The 20,432-nt window shown below is 39.9% G+C and overlaps 1 protein-coding gene across 2 annotated transcripts in view; it reads left to right on the plus strand.

Annotated features, from left to right (window-relative positions):
- Positions 1-10,464, plus strand: part of RAB28 (RAB28, member RAS oncogene family) — a 94,661-nt gene extending 84,197 nt beyond the window's left edge. Inside the window, exon 7 of one of the 2 annotated variants that reach the window (XM_065877576.1) lies at positions 9,519-10,464. In XM_065877576.1, coding sequence (XP_065733648.1) covers positions 9,519-9,611 — 93 coding nt within the window. In that variant the 3' untranslated portion in view covers positions 9,612-10,464. Of the gene's footprint in view, positions 1-8,170; positions 8,261-9,518 lie in introns of those variants that run through there. The other variant, XM_065877577.1, reaches the window with a different exon arrangement.
- Positions 10,465-20,432: the final 9,968 nt, after the last annotated feature.

The following is a 20,432-nucleotide window of genomic DNA, read 5'->3' on the forward strand; positions in this document are numbered from 1 at the left end:
GAATACCAATAATCAAGCATTTAAAAATACCACTACAATAGCATACCAATTCACATGTTTGATTGAATGAAAAATCAGAGCAAGAGTCTGTAGTTTAAAGTCAGGCTTCGGAAGTGATTTGCTTAGAAGCAACATATAAATTACACTTTCCCTTAATCCCCTCCACTCTTTCCCTGCTCTGTGAAGCTAAAAAAGGTATAACAATCTTTCCCCATCGTTAAATTTTTCTTTAATTCTTTTAGAGTTAGGTCTGTCATGGTCACTCTTTGTGTGTGCATGTGTGTGTGTGTTTAAATAACTTGAGCAGATATCAATTGAAAATTGTTTAGGGAGGGTGGGAGGGAGGGAGACGCAAGAGGGAAGAGATATGGAAACATATGTATATGTATAGCTGATTCACTTTGTTATAAAGCAGAAACTAACACACCATTGTAAAGCAATAATACTCCAATAAAGATGTAAAAAAATAAAATAAAATAAAAAGAAAAGAAAAAAAAGAAAATTGTTATGCTGATATGGCTGTTTCTAGAATTTCATTAAAATATTTGGAACTCTGCTACTTTTATTTCTCATTATTCAAAAGACATTTCAGCACTTACTGTGGCCAGGCACAGTGTTCCGATATTTGTGCCATATAAATTGCTCCCAGACACAAAAATAGCTACTTCGTTTTGGCCTAGGAGGATGGATACAAGAAAGAGAAATTACCATGATTTGCTTGATAGTACTGACCTTGGCAGACCCCAGAGGTCAAGTGATTCCTCTGCTTTTTAGCTTCACTTCCTAAATGATGTTTCTCCCTGGTTAGATAGTCTATGAATGATTATCAAACAATCATAAATGATTTATTGGTCATATAAGTGTGGTTTAGTGGTGGATTCAGAGGAGATTTAAACGAGTTTAAGATGCAGTCCCGGGCTTCCCTGGTGGTGCAGTGGCTGAGAGTCCGCCTGCCGATGCAGGGGACATGGGTTCGTGCCCCGGTCTGGGAAGATCCCACATGCCGCGGAACGGCTGGGCCCGTGAGCCATGGCCACTGAGCCTGTGCGTCAGGAGCCTGTGCTCCACAACAGGAGAGGCCACAACAGTGAGAGGCCCGCGTACCGCAAAAAAAAAAAAAAAAAAAAAAGATGCGGTCCCTGCTTTCAGTGAAGAAAATTAATATGTGCTAGGCACTGTGTTATCTCATTTTACCCTTATAATAACTCTGTGGGGCAGGTGGCACTTCATTATTTTATGGGTAGAAAACTGAGACTGTGGAGAGGTTAAGTAACTTGATCTATTAATCTACAGCTAGGCAGTGGTGGAGCCAGGGTTTGAACTCAGGCCTGTCTGATGGCAGTGCCCCTAATGTTTCCATTCCGCCATATTAGGGGAAGATTTACTGCGTAGTTTGTAGTAGGGAGTTGAAAAAGAAGCTGGCATGAAAAAGTTGAAAGCTTAGGTTGTATTTTGGAAACAGAAGAGTAGTTTGGTTAAAATAAATGACCATTTGTGTTGGAGTGTGCAGGGAATTTGAGAAAAAGATTATGGAGATTTATGAATGCCAAGTTGATAAGTTTTATCTCATGTATTGACAGTGGAAAATAATTTTAAGTAGGGAAATAAATGAAAGCAGTTTTTAGATAGGATTAATCTAATGGGATTTGTGTGTGTGTGTATGGATGTGAAAGAGATTGAAAGCAAGGAGACTGGGTTACTGTCCTCATGTGATAAGGACCAGAATTGGGGTGGAAGGTAAAGAATGGATGTAAGAGACATTTCACAGAAGAATCAATAGGACTTGTGGAATGACTGAATAAAAGGGAGAAGTCCAAGATCACGTTGAGGTTTCTCACCTGAGGAATGGAGAACAGGGGAGACCCAGTGATGAGGCCCCCCTGGAGGAGAAGGTGTACTGGTGTGGCACAGGAGGCTTCACTGAGAAGGGAGTATACATTGCTTGAGCCCCAAAGCAGTGCTTAGGTTCAGTGACAACTCCAGAGAGATGGAGTAACTGGGATACTTTTGAAAGACAGAGTTCTAGGGAAACTTTATTAATATTTGTAGCTCACTCTTAGTCACAAGAGCCAAAGAGTTACTGTTTGGACTTTAGAGATGGACTTAACATCTAGGCATATTTTAACAAAAGCAGCATCAGATGTGTTAACTACATAGTTGCCCAGCCTCCCTATACACCCCACCTTGTTTGTTAGTGTACCCCATCTTCTTTATTATGCTATGAAGTTTAATTCTGTCTTCAATTTGTTGGTGTTGACTTTGAATTCATTCATTTGAAGATGAAATCAAGCTGCTAGAGCCCTCCTTTATTGTGTTTGTCAGAATCCTTTGTATAGGAAAACCTCATTCTCCATTCCTGAAATCAATGAATTTGGTGTTTTTGCCAGTTAAATTATTTATTTCACAGTGGAAACATTTTTGAAAGTTCATTATTTTTTAAAAATTTTATTTATTTATTTTTTATTTTTTTTAAAAGTTCATTATTTTTAAAAGATGTTTCTAAGAACATACTTGCAAGCTGTGTTAAGCAGAGTTTTTTTTTTTAATTGAAATGTATTTGACACAACATTTGACAGGACAACATCTTTCTTGTCCCCCCCATCTCCTGGAAACCACCATTTTATTCTTTGTTTTTACAAGTTTGGCTTTTTAAAATTCCACATATGAGTAATATCCTACAGTACTTGTCTTTCTCTGTCTGACTTATCTCATTTTGCACAATATGCTCAAAGTCTCTTCATGTTTTCACAAACGAGAGTCCTCCTTTCTCCTGGCTGAATAATATTACATTGTGTGTGTATATATATATATATATATATATATACACACACACACCACATTTTCTTTATTCACCTATCAATGGGCACTTAAGTTGTTTCCATATTTTACTTATTATAAATAACACTGTAATGAACAGGGGGGTGCATATACCTTTTTGAGTTATTGTTTCATTTTCTTCGGATAAATACCCAGAGGTGGAACTGCTGGATGGTATGGTAGTTCTATTCTTAACTTTTTGAGGAAACTCCATATTGTTTTCCAGTAGCTGCACCAATTTACATTCCCACCCATAGTGCATAAGGGTTTCCTTTTCTCCACATCCTCACCAGCACTTCTCTCTTATATTCTTTTTTTTTTTTTTTTTTTTGCGGTATGCAGGCCTCTCACTGTTGTGGCCTCTCCCGTTGCGGAGCACAGGCTCCTGACACACAGGCTCAGCGACCATGGCTCACGGGCCCAGCCGCTCAGTGGCATGTGGGATCTTCCCGGACCGGGACACGAACCCATGTCCCCTGCATCGGCAGGCGGACTCTCAACCACTGTGCCACCAGGGTTATATTCTTGATGACAGCCATTCTAACAGGTGTGAGGTGCTATCTCATTGTAGTTTTAATTTGATGATTAGTGATATTGAGCATCTTTTCATGTACCTGTTGGCCATTTGATGTCTTCTGAAAGTTCATTTAAAACCAAAGAAGTTCAGATTTTATATCTATAGAGAGTGGGGGAGTAGGGAGGAAAGGGAGGGAGAGAGAGAGAGAGCTTATGCACCTGTTTTCTGTAATTTTTATGTCATTTGAAAGATTCCTGAGGGAATTCGGTGTCACAAAGTGATAAAGTGTTTTGTATTATTTTATACAGAAAGAGCTAGACTATAGACTCACCAGTTACACACAAGTTGACACTATAGTAATTTCATTTGTGACAAATATTTATAATAAGGTTTTAGTCTTAGTTCCATTCACTGATTAAAGAGATTCTGCTATTTTAATTCTAATCTAGATTATTCGTGTTTGGGAGTCATATAAAATGAGTTATCAACACACTTTACAAGCTTTTCAAGGAAGGAAAGAGGGAGAAAAGAAAGGGAATGCAGCTTATTAATACAGCAAACACTTTTTGAGGGTCTACTTTGTGCCAGAACCCTAGAATCTGGAATACAAAGATGAATAGGTTAAAGTCCTTGTCCTCAAGGACTCCCAGAATACATGAAGGCAGACAAATGTGTTAAGTATGCTCTAGATGCATTTTTTACAATTCCCAATTAGTGGCATTTTCACTGGCCAGTTAATAAACTATGACTTTGTTTGGTTTGAACTAGGTATGCATTAATTTCTTTTCTTTTTTATTGAATTATAGTTGACTTAAAATATTATATTGGTTTCAGGTGTACAACATAGTGATTTGTTATTTTTACAGATTACACTCCATATAAAGTTATTTAAAAATATTGGCTGTATTTCCTGTGCTGTACATTACATCCTTGTATTTTATTTATTTTATACCTAGGAGTTTGTACCTCTTAGTCCCCTTCCCCTATCCTGCCCCTTCCCTCTTCTCTCTCCCCACTGGTAACCACTAGTTTGTTCTCCATATCTGTGAGTCTATTTCCGTTTTGTTATATTAGTTTGTTTGTTTTATTTTTTAGATTCCACAAATAAGTGAAAGCACATAATATTTGTTTTTCTCTATCTGACTTATTTCACCAAACATAATAGCCTCCAACTCCATCCATGTTGCAGATGGCAAAATTGCATTCTCTTTATGGCTGAGTAATATTCCATTGTGTGTCTGTATGTGTGTGTGTTTGTGTGTGGCACATCTTCTTTATCCATTCATGTGTTGATGGACACTTACATGACTTCCATGTCTTGGTTATTGTAAATAATGCTGCTATGAACATTGGGGTGCATATATCTTTTCAAATAATGTCTTCATTTTCTACAGATATATACCCAAGAATGGAATTACTGGATCATATGGTATTTCTATTTTTAGTTTTTTGGGGAACTTCCATAGTGTTTTCCATCGTGGCTGCACCAATTTACATTCCCACCAACAGTATACTAGGGTTCTCTTTTTTACACATTCTTGCCAACTTGTTATTTCTTGTCCTTTTGACGGTAGTCATTCTGACAGGTGTGAGGTGATAATCTCATTGAGGTTCTGATTTGCATTTTCTTGATGATTAGCATTGTTGAGCATATTTTCATGTGTCTTGGCCATCTGTATGTTTTGTGTGGGAAAATGTCTATTCAGGTCCTCTGAACATTTTTAAATCTGTTTTTTTCTTTGTTTTTTTGTTTTTTTATACTGAGTTGTATGAGCTTTTTCTATATTTTGGATATTAACTCTTTATCAGATATATCATTTGCAAATATTTTCTCCCATTCATTAGGTGGCCTTTTCATTATTTAATGCTTATTTAATGTGGCCTTTTGTTGATGCTTTCCTTCTCTCTGCATAAGCTTTTTTTCTTTCTTTTTTTAACATCTTTATTGGAGTATAATTGCTTTACAATGTAGTGTTAGTTTCTGCTGTACAACAAAGTGAATCAGTTATACGTATACATATATATGCATATCCCCTCCCTCTTGCATCTCCCTCCCACCCTCCCTATCCCACCCCTCTAGGTGGTCACAAAGCACCGTGCTGATCTCCCTGTGCTTCTCTGCATAAGCTTTTAAGTTTGAGTAGGTTCCATTTATTTATTTTGCTTTTACTTCCCTTGCCTGAGGAGACAGTTCCAATAAAATATTGCTAAGACCTATAGATCATATTCCATTTTTTTCTTTCACTATTCACTTTTAAAATTTATCTTTTCATATAGTTTCAAAACCAGATGGGATAAAACCATGTAGATAAACCTTGCATTTTACAGATTAGGAGAGGGTGAAGACCAAAGAGGTGAAGTAACTTGCCCAAAGTTGTGGATGTTACTGGCAGCCTATAATGGCATATTATACAGAAAAAAAAGCTCCCACTGTGTGTAAAGTATCATGCTTTTCAAAATGTTATATCCATGCTTTTAAATGGTAACCTATAATCTCTGCACTTCGAATTTGTATCAATCATAGTATTCTTTAATTTATTTAATATTCTTTAATAGTTTACACATCTGTTTTCCATGCTAGACTCTTATGCGTCTCAAAAAACAGAGATCATGTATTATTTATATGAATATTTCCAATACCTAGAATAGTGGTTTGCTTTGAATGAGTGATAGTGACAGGTGTTTCAGCTGTCAAAGTATGTTTACTCCATATCCTGAGCATGATAAACTATGACTTTTGCAAAGGTAAATTTGTTACTACTATCTGGACTAAAACACAGTTGTAGAATTGACCAAATTTATCTTTAGTGTCTTCCGAAGAGTCAGTCTCTACTGCTTATACCTTACCTCAACTCCTAGGTTGCTTGCTTTCTTACCCTTATGGAGAGCTACCATTTCCAGTATCTGCTCACAACTCTTTGACAAAACAAGGGTTAAGCTGGTGTTCAGCCACACAGCTCCCTTCCTCTTAGGGCCACTGCATTATTTTCACTCAACTGACTAATAGCAGAGAGTAATTGAGTGTTCTTTGTGGCTCCAAAAATAAAGGTGGGTGTTTTGTAGGAAACATTTTCTCTGAAAATGTCAATGAATGAATGACTTGTAAACAAGCCGACTACTGTGAAATCGCCTCTCATGAAGTTTATGACATGGAAATTATGCTTTTTTTACTCATAGAAAGCAAAGCTCTGAATATGCAGAGCTTTGGTTCTGGCTTCCAGTTCAGGAACTTTGTGCAAAGCTTTATGTCAAACAGCCAAGGTCCCCAAGAAAGATGTTGCCTTGTTAGTTCTTCTTTAATTTGATGAGAATTAATGGTGAAAATCCAAGTCATTTATGTTAGTCAATAACTTTGACCAGAATGTCTTGAACACAGGTCAGTAACCTGGTTGTGTTTATAGGATAGGGTTTAAACCATCATTTTGGAGGATTAATGAGTTGCTTACTGATTATGAAAATCCCTTCTCTTTATTGTAACCCATAGTTTGGTGTGAAACAATTAGTTTTGGGGAGGCCAGATGCTGGTGTTCAGCGTTTCACTGATGGGCCCCCCCTCATACGTCGTGTGGCAGTTGGTAATGCTTCTGTTGATAGCATCAGGCTGAGTGCCTAGTAAATCATGAGTCTTATCCAGAAGTTAATACTGCCTGCTAGAGAACTGAAGCAGAGCCCATCCAAGGCTAATATACCGTAGTGTCCTGTTCATTCACTCTCAGTTGTTTATCCTGTCTTTATAAACATTATCACAAGCAGCAACCTGATTAACATGTTTTTTTCTGTATGTGCTAATTAATAGATGCTATTATGAAGGAAGATATTTCTGAAATAAATATTTGAACTCATTAAAAGCAAGGATAGTTTCAAGTCCAAAAAATTGGGGGAGCGTGTGTTATCTCTATCGTATTTGTCATATGTGGTCTTTTCATCTTAAGGGTTATAGCAATCAAAAAACCTAACTAGCTTTGATTCTTTATTTAGCGAAACTCTTAGATATTTGAAAACAACAGCTGTTGTGCTTAAATATTGTATGTCAGAATTTTTTTTTAAAATGATAGAAAAGTGTGTTTTGAACTTATTTATTTCTGTATGGAATTTGGAAACATGGAGGTTAGGGTTATATGAGGGGTGGGGGAATGAGCTTCAAAAGAAAGTCTTTGAAAAGTAATAAATATTATTAAATGTAAAAATTGTAAATGACATATAACTTCCTCTGATTTATGCATCCTCTCCCCACCTTCAAAGAAAATGAATCACTCCTTCTTTGTTCCCACAACATATTTTTAAGTCCACTAGTAAAGCACTTATCTGGTATGACAACTAGCTGTGTACATGTTCTCTTCCCATTAGGTCCATAGCAACTTATGAACAAATGCTGTGTAATTCATCATTTGTTCCTAGTGTAGAGCAACTGGCACATAGTAGATCCTCAGTAATGTTTGTAAAAAGAAATTGAATTGGTACCTTGGCTGCACTTTAGCATAGAAAAGCCCCCAAATTCTTAGCTGCCCTCTGAAATATTGGGCGTTATATATATTATGTGTAATTGTGATATCAAAAATAGAACCCACAGCTTCTCTGAGAGGTTCAGTAGACATGTCTATTTCAGTAATTAAATAGAATTGTAGAGAACAATGTTTCTTGGATCTTTGTTCATTTTCTTTACTTTTATATGCATATATTTTGCTGTTTCTTTTGTGACATGTTTAAATTTATGTGTGTATTTCTTTTTCTCCTTTGGTGTTTGTTCCCTTCTATTTTCAGTCATTGAGTAAACTTTCCATTTTTCTTTCTTTTTTTCCTCTTTCTTCTGCATCTTATGTTGTATGGAATTGACAGCATATTGTCAGGGCAGAAATAGTGAAGTACCCGGAAGAAGATAATCAACATACCAACTCTGCTCAGAGTAGAATCTGTTCAGTACAGTAGTGCAGGTATTAATTGATAAACTGTTGCAGTTTGGGGGAGGAGGGTGGGGAGAACTAGTGAATGTTGTCTTGTTCTTTATTCTTTATGAATAGAGAAGTTCAAATGATTATTGTACATTACTGGGAATTAATATTGCATAAGTCCTGGTTTAGAACTTTGAAAAATTGATCCTTTGCTGGGAGACTTATGACTTACACAAGGAATTGGGAAAAAATTAAAATAATATTTCAGTTACTTTCAAACATATTTGTCTTTATGGTTGTGTTTATTACATGTGCAGTGAAGTGGAGAATTGAGGCAGTTATTTCATTATTCATTCCTTACCATTTTTTCCTGAAATAGCCTGGTAATTGAAAGAGTATTTTTTAAATTTGCCTTGAGTTACCCTTCTTTGTCTGCTTGTGTGTGCAGAGTTAGTAAAAGAGTTGAAAACAATAAAGGATGTGTTTTGCTTTAAATAATTACTTAGAGATGAATGTTAGGGCATATTGCTAAATTCATTGTTTAAGATATTCCTTGAAGTGTGTGTTAGAGGGAAGGAAGGAAGAGTTAAAAGTGTCTTTTGGTTTAAATTATTTTAAAAACATGAATATGAGGTAATTTTCTAACTTTCTCATTATTCTATATTTTGTTAGAGTCATTATTCATAACCAATAGTGAGCTATTTGGAAGTAAGTTAGGGATTTGGGAGAACAGTTTTAAAAATTGGGTTGCTTAAAACATTTCTTCTTACATGTAACTTCTCTGACATTTTATCTCTTCACTAACTCACAAATTGATAAACATTCTTTAAAAAGTTATGACTGGATATAATGATTTATGGAAATATTAATAAATAATGATATTCTTTGAAATGGTGAGATCTTATCTATTGAGATATATAAATGATTAATTTTAATTCCTTTGCTTTAAATTATAACCAGGGCTTAATTTTTCATATTGATTTGCCAATTTTTTATTAGATTTTTGGTAACCTCAAGTTATTATTGTCATAAAACCAGAGAAGACTCAGTAAAAGAAATGCTATTACATCCTTAACAGAATTACCCCTGCCCTGCTACTCCCTCACCCTCCACCAAAATATATCCCAGCTTGACCTTAGTTGGTCCTGGCTGGTTCTTTTAATATCAGCTCCTGCTTCATTTATGATGTCTATCATCAGGAGTTCACCAAAGTTCAGAAAATAAAAATATACTTTAAGGAGCTCTTTCTAAATGTTCTGATGTCCTGATAATAACTTTGTTTTCTTTTATGACAGAGGGTGGTGAAGGCAGATATTGTAAACTACAACCAGGAACCTATGTCAAGAACCGTTAACCCTCCTAGAAGCTCTGTGTGTGCAGTTCAGTGAGCACATTTTTCTTCTGTATTTGATGGTTCTGGCTCCCCTTCGCCTCTGTGTGGGCTCGAGGACCTGTAGAAACTTGTTTTATCAGTGACCATCTCTGTAGTTCAGTTAACGCTTTCCTCTCAACTCGCTTCATCACTGCCTGTTGCCTCAGCCGCAGGCAGCTCCTTGGACTGGAAAAAATTCAACTTTGGGACCACACACTTTGAATTCAAAATGGAAAGCCCGTTCTCTGGAATTAGACTGCTTCACTGAAAAAGAATAATGTTGGTCCTCTTTATGTCCTCACTTCTTTTTTCCCTGATGTAAGTTGTTTTAAACAAATATGAAAACTATCTAAGTCTTGATCATCAGCCAGGATTTTGCCACAGCACCGTTTCATACTCTTATCTGAACTCATACCTGGCAAAGTATGCTTCAGAGTACATTTAAACGAGTAATATATTTTATCTACAGATACTTAAGAAGGCATCCTTTTGCTGTCTATTGTGAGTGAAAATATATAAAGCTGTATCGAACTGAAAATGCTTGAAATAAAGCTATAATAGAAATATTTTTTTCATTTTTTTAAAAAGAGCCTAAATACTTTATATTTTAGCTGTAGCTCACAAAGTAGTGAGTATTGGATATTGTATTTTTATTATTGTATCATGATCATTACGTGTTGTGTAATACTCAGGTTAGATGGCTTTGTGAATTCTGATAAACGTTCAGCTGATGCTCCATGTGGACTTTCTCCTGCCAACTGTGTAAGAGTACTTCCAGAATGAATTATGACTATTGGTGGATCATTGTGGATCAGACTGTACCTGATGTTCAGATGTTTTTCTCCTGCAAATAAATTTATTTAAATTACTTTGGGGGGAGAATTTTCTTTCAGCCATCTTCCCTTTAGTTACAGAAAAACAAAGTGTTTTTGGATACAAATCACTGATCATGTGAAGTTTAATAAACATTCAGTCCCTTAGAGTTGTTAGGGCATTTGTTGGACTAGGTAAAATCAGACCCCATAGCCTGGCATTTCAGGAGCTCCATATCAGCTGCATCCTACCCGCCTACCTTTTCTCATGCTGCTCTTCTGTGTACTGCCTGCCTCTGTGCCGGTGGAGCCACGGCTCACTCCTGTGTGACTGATGCTTTCTGATGCTCGGCCTTCCTGTCTTTGCTGCACAGGTCCCTCTGCCTGGAATTCCTTCCCCCTCTCTAAATGTCTGCCTTCTTTCAGTCAGCCTTTAGACACCATGAGGGCAGGGCTCTCTCTGTCTTGGTAACAGTTGTGTTGCGTTTTTTGTGTGCAGGCACAGTGCCAGGCTGGCATATGGGTGCTCTGTATTGGCCACGTCGAAACGGGATGAATGCTTCTCCTCTGCAAAACCACTCCTGTCTCCACAACTGCAAATTCCACATGAGCACCTCTTGGATGGCCATTACACCTTCCAGCCTTGCATCACAGTTATTTGTGTCTTTGTGTTTTATTGTTCATAGACCATGAGCTTATTGAAGGACAGTCCTGGGTCTCTTTTTTCTCATGTCCTTTAGGAGTGCCTATCAGGGTGCGTTCCTCATAGGAGACTTGCCAGAGGTGTGTGTAGAAATTTTGGACATTTAATCTTACAGCCATAAGGGATTTTAGAAAACTTGTTATTTCACATCTTGTGTGGCTAACGAAACCGAAGTCTGGAGGGAAAAAGGAACTTGCCAGAGGTGGGAAAGCCCCTGGTGGTTCCGGTGCTGGGTGAGCAGGACTGCTTCTGGTTCTCCCTGCTGTCCCAGGACCTGGGCAGGGGCAGGCAGGGCCGTGAGCTGCTCTGGTATAATCATTTAAAAAAAAAAGAGAGAAATAAAGGAACTTGCAAGAGGTCATGGAATCACAGAGGTAGACCCCATAGGAGATCTTCTGTCCCTCAGCCAGAGTGACACTTATTCAAGAGTGGTTTGAAATTTAAAAATTGTGGGGCTTCCCTGGTGGCACAGTGGTTGAGAGTCCCCCTGCCGATGTTATAAACACATAACTTAAGTATTTTGATCTTCTTAAGATCTTCATAACTTAAGATCTTCCTGATTTGAGGGGAAAAAATGTCATGAAGAACCTAGGGATAAGACAGGAATGGAGGCGCAGACCTACTGGAGAGCGGACTTGGGGATATGGGGAGGGGGAAGGGTGAGTTTTGACAGGGCGAGAGAGAGTCATGGACATATACACACTAACAAACGTGGTGGGGTGGATAGCTGGGGGGAAGCAGCCGCAAGGCACAGGGATATTAGCTCGGGGCTTTGGGACAGCCTGGAGGGGTGGGAGGGGGAGAGTGGGAGGGAGGGAGATGCAGGAGGGAAGACACATGGGAGCACATGTATATGTATAGCTGATTCACTTTGTTATAAATCAGAAACTAACACACCATTGTAAAGCAATTATACCCCAATAAAGATGTTAAAAAAAAAAAAAAAAAAAAAAAAAAGATCTTCCTGGTCCGGGAAGATCCCACATGCCGCGGAGTGGCTGGGCCCGTGAGCCATGGCCGCTGAGCCTGCGCGTCTGGAGCCTGTGCTCCGCAACGGGAGAGGCCACAGCAGTGAGAGTCCCGCGTACTGAAAAAAAAAAAAAAAAATCATGACTGCTGTACTTGTTAGACATTGAGTCCAGTCTTTCATTACTTTGACTTCTGTATTTTTCATTTTATAGCAACTAAGCAGCCTTTTTAAGCCTTTCAAGGTGGCATGCCCTTCAAGATAGTTCAGTTTATCCTTCCTTTCAACATCTTTCTAATATATGCTGGTCAGTCTGCTAGGGCCTTTAGCAGGATATAAAGTTGAGTAAAAGATTTCAACCCTCAAGGACCCTACAGTCTAGTGGGAGAGATGTTTGTTATTGTTGCTGCTGTTTTAAAGCTGTGACTGATTGAAGTCTACTACTGAACTAAACTTACCCAAGGCTTTACATTCAGTAAGGGGTGAGGCCATGCCCTTTTGATCATTTCATGTCATTTATATATGTATGTGAAAATTTGAAGAGTTTTCAAAAGTTCTTTTTTTTCAGTCCCAATTATTGCAGAACTAAAAGGTATAACTTAACACATATATATGATTGTACAGGCATCTGGAGAAGGCTGAGAGAGATTATATAGGGTCTATGATCAGACCAAAATACTTTAGTTATGTGTTTATAAAGTCAGAGCACCGAATGGGCCTGAACGGGGCAGGCAAGAGAATGGCCTTTGTGGGCTTGCTCTGTCTGGGACATTTCCAGGCCCTTATCACATGAGCTATTATATTTTCACCCTATCTTTGAGAAGGTTATCACTGTTCCTGTCATGCACATGAGGACATCGAAGTGGGGAGTGAGTGATTACACCAAGTCCCTCTTCGAGTAAGTGGTAAAGCCAGGGTCCACACAAACCATTTCTGAGATGGGATGGCCTAGGCTGGGTACCGAATTAGGTTGCCTTCCATTTGTGAAGATCACAACTGGCCTTCCTGTGGGTTGACCAGGCCTGGGTGTTATGTTCTTTTGAGAAGTGGTGATGGCCAGTGCTGGCCATCACCACTTTCTCACACCGACCATCTAGACCAGCAAGCTGTGTGTCCAGAGAGGCTAGTGGTTGTAAATTTGCCCTCTGATCGCTGAGGTAAGGACAGAAAAATACCTCCCCTGCCTTTGGTCTCATTGGTTTTATGTCTCTCCCCTCTAAGCTTGACCAGTCATTGAGAGCCTTTGGCTCAAGGAAAGCAAGCACAGTGAACATGCAATAGAGCATATGGCCAAAGCAGATTTCTGAATTCCATATTACAATTTTCCCCATACCTCGGGTTTTATTTTTGAAACAAAAACGTAGGATTCATGCTTATTTTACTTTGACTGTTACCTCTCCTGTCTACAGTTTTTAATTTAAAAAATTACAAGTCTTTCCATCTAGTTTTAGGCACTTTGTCTCCTGAAGACGCATGCTATAAAGTTTCAAACACATTGTGGTCACTTCTGCTTATTGAACTTTTGAAAACACAAAAGTTTTCAGCCAGAACTGGTCATTGGATGCTGCCTTTCAAATGCACCCTCTATTATGTGTGGCAAACCACTCTGGAGTGGTTTTTGGAGTGGCCCAAAGAACTCCTCCTGTGACTGCTTTATTATTCCAGGAGGAGGTAAGCCAGGGCCCTTTAAAGTTGATCACTGAAACAATGTGATGGGGCATAATAATTTGTGTGCCGTTTAAAAATAGAAAAGTTTTCTGGCCATAACCCATTCTGGTGATTGCTATAATGTTGGACATCCTGAAAAACAGTCGCAAGATTCAGAGGAAATGGAAATGCAGACCTTTTGAGCATTGTGGCAGACATCTGTCGGCCTCCTCTCCAACATCATGTCACCACTTCTCCCAGCAACAGTTTCCTGATTTCCTGATGGAGCCCTCCTCCATTTTCAGCCTCTCACGGCTCTAGGGGTAGATTCTCATTGGCTTAAACCTATTAGGATATTAATTCCTCTTGGCCTCAGGGATTGGCTCAGAAATGAGTGGTTAATTCCATCCGAGCTAATGAAACTGGAGGGTACATTTGCTGAGGTTTCTGAAAAAGAAAAGAGAAAAGAAGAAAGCTCCCACCCCCTCAAGTTTCCAAATGACTCTTTGCCCGCTGAACTAGGTTGAGAAGGCTGTAGCTCTGAGCAACGCTGGCAGCCGTCTTGAGGACACAAAGGGCGACCCTGCCCAAGTACAGAGCTGACCCCGAGGGAGCAGAGGTGAGAAGTGGGGAGAATCCCAGTCTCCGACACTGAGCCCCAGATCACGCCATGCCACGAATCGTTTAACAGCGTGACTCAGTTTCCTTTATCATTTTGGCAAGTGTTAGTTTATTTTTTTGTTACTTCTTACATAAGCAGCTGTCATGTATCAGGGCCTTTGCTTGGCATCAAAGAGATGAATGTGATCTGTATTTTATCCTTAAAATCTTAGTCTAGGTACATGTATAACTCATCAAACAGAGTTACCAGACTCTGTAATCAGACTGTTAAATGCTTCAATAAAACCCTAATATTGTATAGGAAGATGTGGCTTAGCAGTGAGTGAAAAAACAGGGATTTCAGATAACAGGAATCAGGGTCAACAATATAATTGCCTCTTAAAAGACTGACTCGTAATCTTAGGCTATGTTAATACCAAAAGAGTCTCTGTTCTCTGAGTTGTTTTGTGTATAGGAATCACCTGGAGAATCTTGATTTAGTAGCTCTAGGGTGGGGTTTGAGGCTCTGCATTTATTTTATTATTTATTTATTTATTTATTTATTTATTTATTTATTTATTTATTTATTGGTGGTATGCGGGCCTCTCACTGTTGTGGCCTCTCCCGTTGCGGAGCACAGGCTCCGGACGTGCAGGCTCAGCAGCCATGGCTCACGGGCCCAGCCGCTCCGCGGCATGTCGGATCTTCCCGGACTGGGGCACGAACCCGTGTCCCCTGCATCGGCAGGCAGACTCTCAACCACTGTGCCACCAGGAAAGCCTGAGGCTCTGCATTTATAACAAGCTACCAAGTGATACTAATGCTGCTGGCTTTTGGATTACACTTTGAATTAGAAGAGATTAGACCATGCCTGCATTATCTTTCCTCTTATGGATGCCCCTCTTTAAGAGGGCACGTTCTGATTATGGTGAGGGGATCCAGTGTCATAAGAAATAGTTGAAGGAGGGCAGTATGCTTAAGATGGAAAAGGGAGGGCCTGAGAGATACTCTGTTGGTCATCTCCAAATAGGTGAAAGACCACGCCTTAGAAAAAGGTTAAACTTCCAATATAGAACCTATAGAACTCCAGAAATGGGAGGGATAGATAGAAGCTATACAAAGAAGATTTTGATCCAGCCTAAGAAAGAACCTTGCAAACCCCTGCTTTATGCTTTATGAAGTGTTGGGTCATGTTGCAGGGTTGCAAACTCATATGGCATCAGGGGCTAGGTAGGTAAATGAATGACTACAAAGCAGTTAAAGAGCATAAGACAGTAGGGGGTGGGCAGTGATTTGGAGAGCATTTGCCTGTCTAAAGCCATTCCAATCCAAGTTTTAAAGTTATATTGGCCAAATAAAATCTGTATGGATAAGGCTACTGCTAAGCCCTATATTAGAATCGTTGTGCCAATTAGAAAAAAAAAAAACACGTTCCTTTCTCACATTGCTTTATTTCCCTCTTCTAGAAAATTGTCACACTGTTTTGTTAGAGCCGGTCACTTAATTATCCTGGAAAATGGGTGATTGAATCTATAAGACCTGTGATATGAAAGGCAACCCTATTGATGGGATGAATTCAGCGCTTTAGATCGCAACCTCAGCGTCTGGATGTAAAGCTGATGAAATTAGGAGAGAAAATTATTTGTCAAACTCATCTGGAGAGCGGAATCATAGTGTTCAGGCTAAGCCTTCGGGACATGATGTGCCTAGGGACACAGTCTCTGCCCTCAAGTTAGCAGGGCATCCTGGCATCCTAGGTATCAGGAGAGAATCCATCCTGGTAAAATGGTGGGCAGCATGCTGAGAGCAGCTCAGTGCCTCCAGACAGGGGTGAAGGAGTGGTCAGAACCGATTTGACGGGAAGTGAGGCTTGGCCTGACAGTCTTGAGTGAGACAACCCTCCCAGCACCTTCATCCCCAGGAATTGAGCCTTTCAGTAGAGCAGGGCCTTTGGGCTGAGCTCAGACCACATACATTCCATTCTGTCTCGCCCTTCATTTCATCAGTTTTCCACACTGGAGAGCTGGAAGTGAGAGGAAAGGCAGGCTATTTGTTTTAAAGCCCTGCTTCCAAGTCATATTGAATGTTCTTAGGTCTCTTACACTGTAGATTGAAAGAGACTCAGGACTGGTGTTCGGGCCGAGGGAGGCAAGTATCGTCAGTGCTGTACACGTACCAGCTCAGCTAGCTATTCTCATGGAAGCCTTGTGACCCAGCCTCCTTAATCCTTAGTTAACCTAGATCCGCAGGTTGCACACGGATAGGACTCAGCCACGGGCCCCTCCTTTTCCACTGCTGCTGCCCTCATCCCCTGATGCCTGGGTTGCTCCAACAGCCTGCTGAATTTGACGCACAGGTTTGAATTAAGTCACTCTTGTTCCAAACCCCCCATGGTTCCTCATGCCCTTTTCCTTCAAAGGAAAATGACTTCCTCAGCCTGACATTCAGAATCCTCTGACAGCTTCCCCATCCTTCCTTCTGAAACATCTGTTTATCTTCAACTCTGGTGACTACTTTGTTCTAGCAAGTGGTCCCTCACCTCTGTGTCTCCACTGGGATTTCCTGCAGGGAAAAAGGGACCCTGTAGAGACAAGTTAGAAAATGTGCTTCTCCTGGCTCAAGAATCAATTGACTGTGTGACTGGTCAAACCACTTAATGTCTCTGGGCTGTTTCCTGAGGCTCATTTGCGAATAAGGTTATATGTGCTCTTTATCATCACCATGGCTTACAATGGATGCAGTGCAGATATACTGAGCCCTTTATAAACCTCTTCTCATTTGATATATGTGTTAGCCTTTAAGATGACCCCTATGATTCTTGCTATCAATTTGCCAGCCCTCTGATGCAGCCAGCTTGGAAGTGAACCCTCTGGCTTTTCATCTGACTGCAATTTCACCAAGAGACCTCCAGGTAGAAGAACCCAGGTGAGGTACCCCCAAATTCCTGATCCACAGAAACTATGAGAGATAATAAATCATTATTATTGTTTTAAGCCACTAAATCTTGGGGTAATTTGCTTCACAGCAATAGGTGGCTAATACAATGAGTACTTGTATTATCTCTGATAGGGAAACTGAGGCTCGGGGCAGTTTGATAACCTGTCTGAGGTTGTATAATTGGGGAGTGGTGGAACAGGGATCCAAACCCAGGTCTGCCTGGCTCAGAAGCCTGACCTCTTAGCTATCATGTTATACTTACTTATTATCATTCCTGTGACTCATTCACAGTAGGTGCTTATTAAACAACTTCAAATGAATGAACAACTGTTTTCATGACTGAATATATAAATGAATTACATGAATATATATTTACAAGGGGAGCCTGTAAAAATAAAGAATGAATGAATATTAACAGTCTCTATTAAATCAGGTTGGAATTAGCCTAGTTTCTTTAAACATTTTAATCTCCAAATGAAAATAACTCTATCATTTGTTCTGACTATAGAAGTACTGTAAAATACTTAATACAGAGAAAAATAAAGACATTAAAATCACCCCTCCCCTGCTCATTATTGTTGACATTTTGGTGAAAAACCATCTTCCAAATATGCATAAATGCATATTTCCAGAAGCTATACATATAATAAATTGCATTATATTAAATAACTCATTTTGAAATTTGCTTTTGTCAATAAAAGTGATGTTATAGACATTTTCCACATCCATAAACATAAATACACATCACCATTTTTAATGGTTTCATGGTTTTCAAGTGTGTAACAGGATAATTTAGTCATTCTGCAATCTATGGACATTTGTTTTCCCCTCGAGTTTTCACTATTATTATAAAGTATGCTTTGTTGAACATCCTATGTATCTCTTTCTATGTTTTCCTTTATATATTTATCCTTGAGATAAATTCCTAAAAGTAGAATTGCTGGGTTCAAAGGGTATTTTGAAAATATTTTATATTTTTATAAAATTTGCCAAACTGCACTTCAGAAATGTTGTACAACTTATCCTGCTCATGGCAAACGAAAGTGCCCACCTCTGCATGACCTTGGCAGCATTAGAGACGATAAATTCCTCATGCAAATGTAGTGGGTTCCCTGACCTGTATAGTCCTCTACATGGCACTGGTGTGGACTGACTTTCACCAGCAACCGTGAGCAAAGGCAGATATGATCTCTGTGTGGTAGTGAAGACTCATGCCTACAGGGATGTTTTCCTGGTGCCTCTATTTTGGTCTTAACATATTTCAGTAATGTCAAATTGTTTCTTATACCCAGTAAATATCCTTAGAAAGCTTTAGTTCAGAATTGTTTATTCTAACTTGAATTGTATAAAGTCACAGCACACAAGTGGCTTATTAAAACAAAAGTAACTCACCTTCCATATAAGGAGCCTCTGTTTTCCTTATTTTTCTCTCCCTTCCTCTGAAGCCTCAGTCCTCCCTATAAGTCCCCCTGCCCACCCTCCACCCCCCCAAACAGAAGTTACCAAGCTTTCTTGCGCCCTTTGCTTGTACAAGGAAGTGAATCCTCCAGCTTTTCATCTCACCACAGCCTCACCAGAGGCCCTGAGCTAGGAGCACTAGCCCTGAGCTTATGGCACCACCAGGACACCCAGGGTTCTAAGGCCAACAACCCTATTGTTTGTATCTCCCTGGCGCCTGGCACTGAGGAAGCACTCAATAAAGGTTTATTGAATGAATAAAACCCATCTGTATTGTAGGCTGTCATAAGCAACTAAGCAGCCCAGTGGGTGAGCTGGGAGGAGCTCTGTCCTGGAGACTGTCGGCTAAGAGACTACTGACCTTGTCTTAGCCACTAACCAGCTATGTGAATGTGGGCAAATTCCTCCACTTCTGTCAGGCTCCATTTCTTTATCTGCAGTGAGTTTGTTAGATGCTATCAGTGGTTCCCAAACTTGGTTATGATCAGAATCACCTGGGAAGCTTAAAAAAAGTACTGATTCTGGGGCTCCACCCCAGATGTAGGGTCCTGGATTCTATTTGGGAACCGCCAGACAAGCTCATTTCTCTGTGTATCTACTTCTCCCTCATATGACAAAGAACATATTGCCAGCTGTGAAGCTTCAGTTTACAAATCTGTAAAATGGGGATGATAACTATGGTGACTGCCCTGAGAACTCCATGGGGCTGAACTGAAACTCTAATCATGGTGGGGGAGGACCTTAAAAACTTATAACAATTCTAAACATGTACATGAACTATTGGCCTTTTCTGTCTGCTTTTCTCAGTGTGATTTGGAGTCCAGTTTTGGCTAACCAACCCTTACAGAGCAGCAATAGAGCCCCCCATGTTAGATAATGCCCTGCTGAGGCCGCATGTTTTGCTTGTCCCACTAGCAGTCCAGATTCTCTTGAAATCCCCTCATTTGTTTCTAACTTGAGAGTGGGGGACCTTCTCTTTCCAGCTTCCCCAAAACCCTTGGCTCTTGAGCCAGCTTAACCATTTCCTCTCACCCCACCTCTACCGCCTGTTCTGTCCCTTATCCCAATCCTCTGACACTTTCTCAAATTTGTCTTCCAAGTTGGCAGGTGGCCCACTCACAGATTGGCTGGCTGCCCTGTGTTTGGGTGAGGTGTAGGGATGATGCTGTAAAAGTTGACAAGAAGCTGAGTGAACCAAGATGTGGGTGCTGTCTCATTATTCCTCCCACAACCAGGAACAGAGGGGGCCTGGTCTAGTTTGTTTTTGGTGCTCTCTTTGAAGGCCCACCCCTGAAGACTGTTGATGATGAGGAACAAGAGAGGGAAGAGAGAGGGAAGGCATCAAAGATTTCTTGAGGAGCTACTCTGCACCAGGTCCCATTCTAGGCACTTTGTACATATTTTTCATAATAGCCAAGCTTTATAGCACATCTCCTTTGCCACACAGTTTACGTAGGGCATCTAGTTTAACCCTCATCCCAGGCCTGCAGTGGGAGTTGTGATTCTCATCTACCAGATCAGGAAGCTGAGATGGAGAAGTGAAACGTTTTGTCCAATGTCACCTGGTCAGCAGGAGGCAGGACTAGGATTTGAACCCTGCTCTGATTGACTCAGGAGTCTGCCCTGCCTGACGGGAATGGTGTTTATTCAAGCTCCATATTTAGCATTTTAATTTCCAGGCAAATGCTTGAACCTAGAATGGGATTTCTCCTA

This window comes from Phocoena phocoena, chromosome 5 (genome assembly GCF_963924675.1).
Source record: "Phocoena phocoena chromosome 5, mPhoPho1.1, whole genome shotgun sequence".
NCBI classification, from domain to species: domain Eukaryota; kingdom Metazoa; phylum Chordata; class Mammalia; order Artiodactyla; family Phocoenidae; genus Phocoena; species Phocoena phocoena.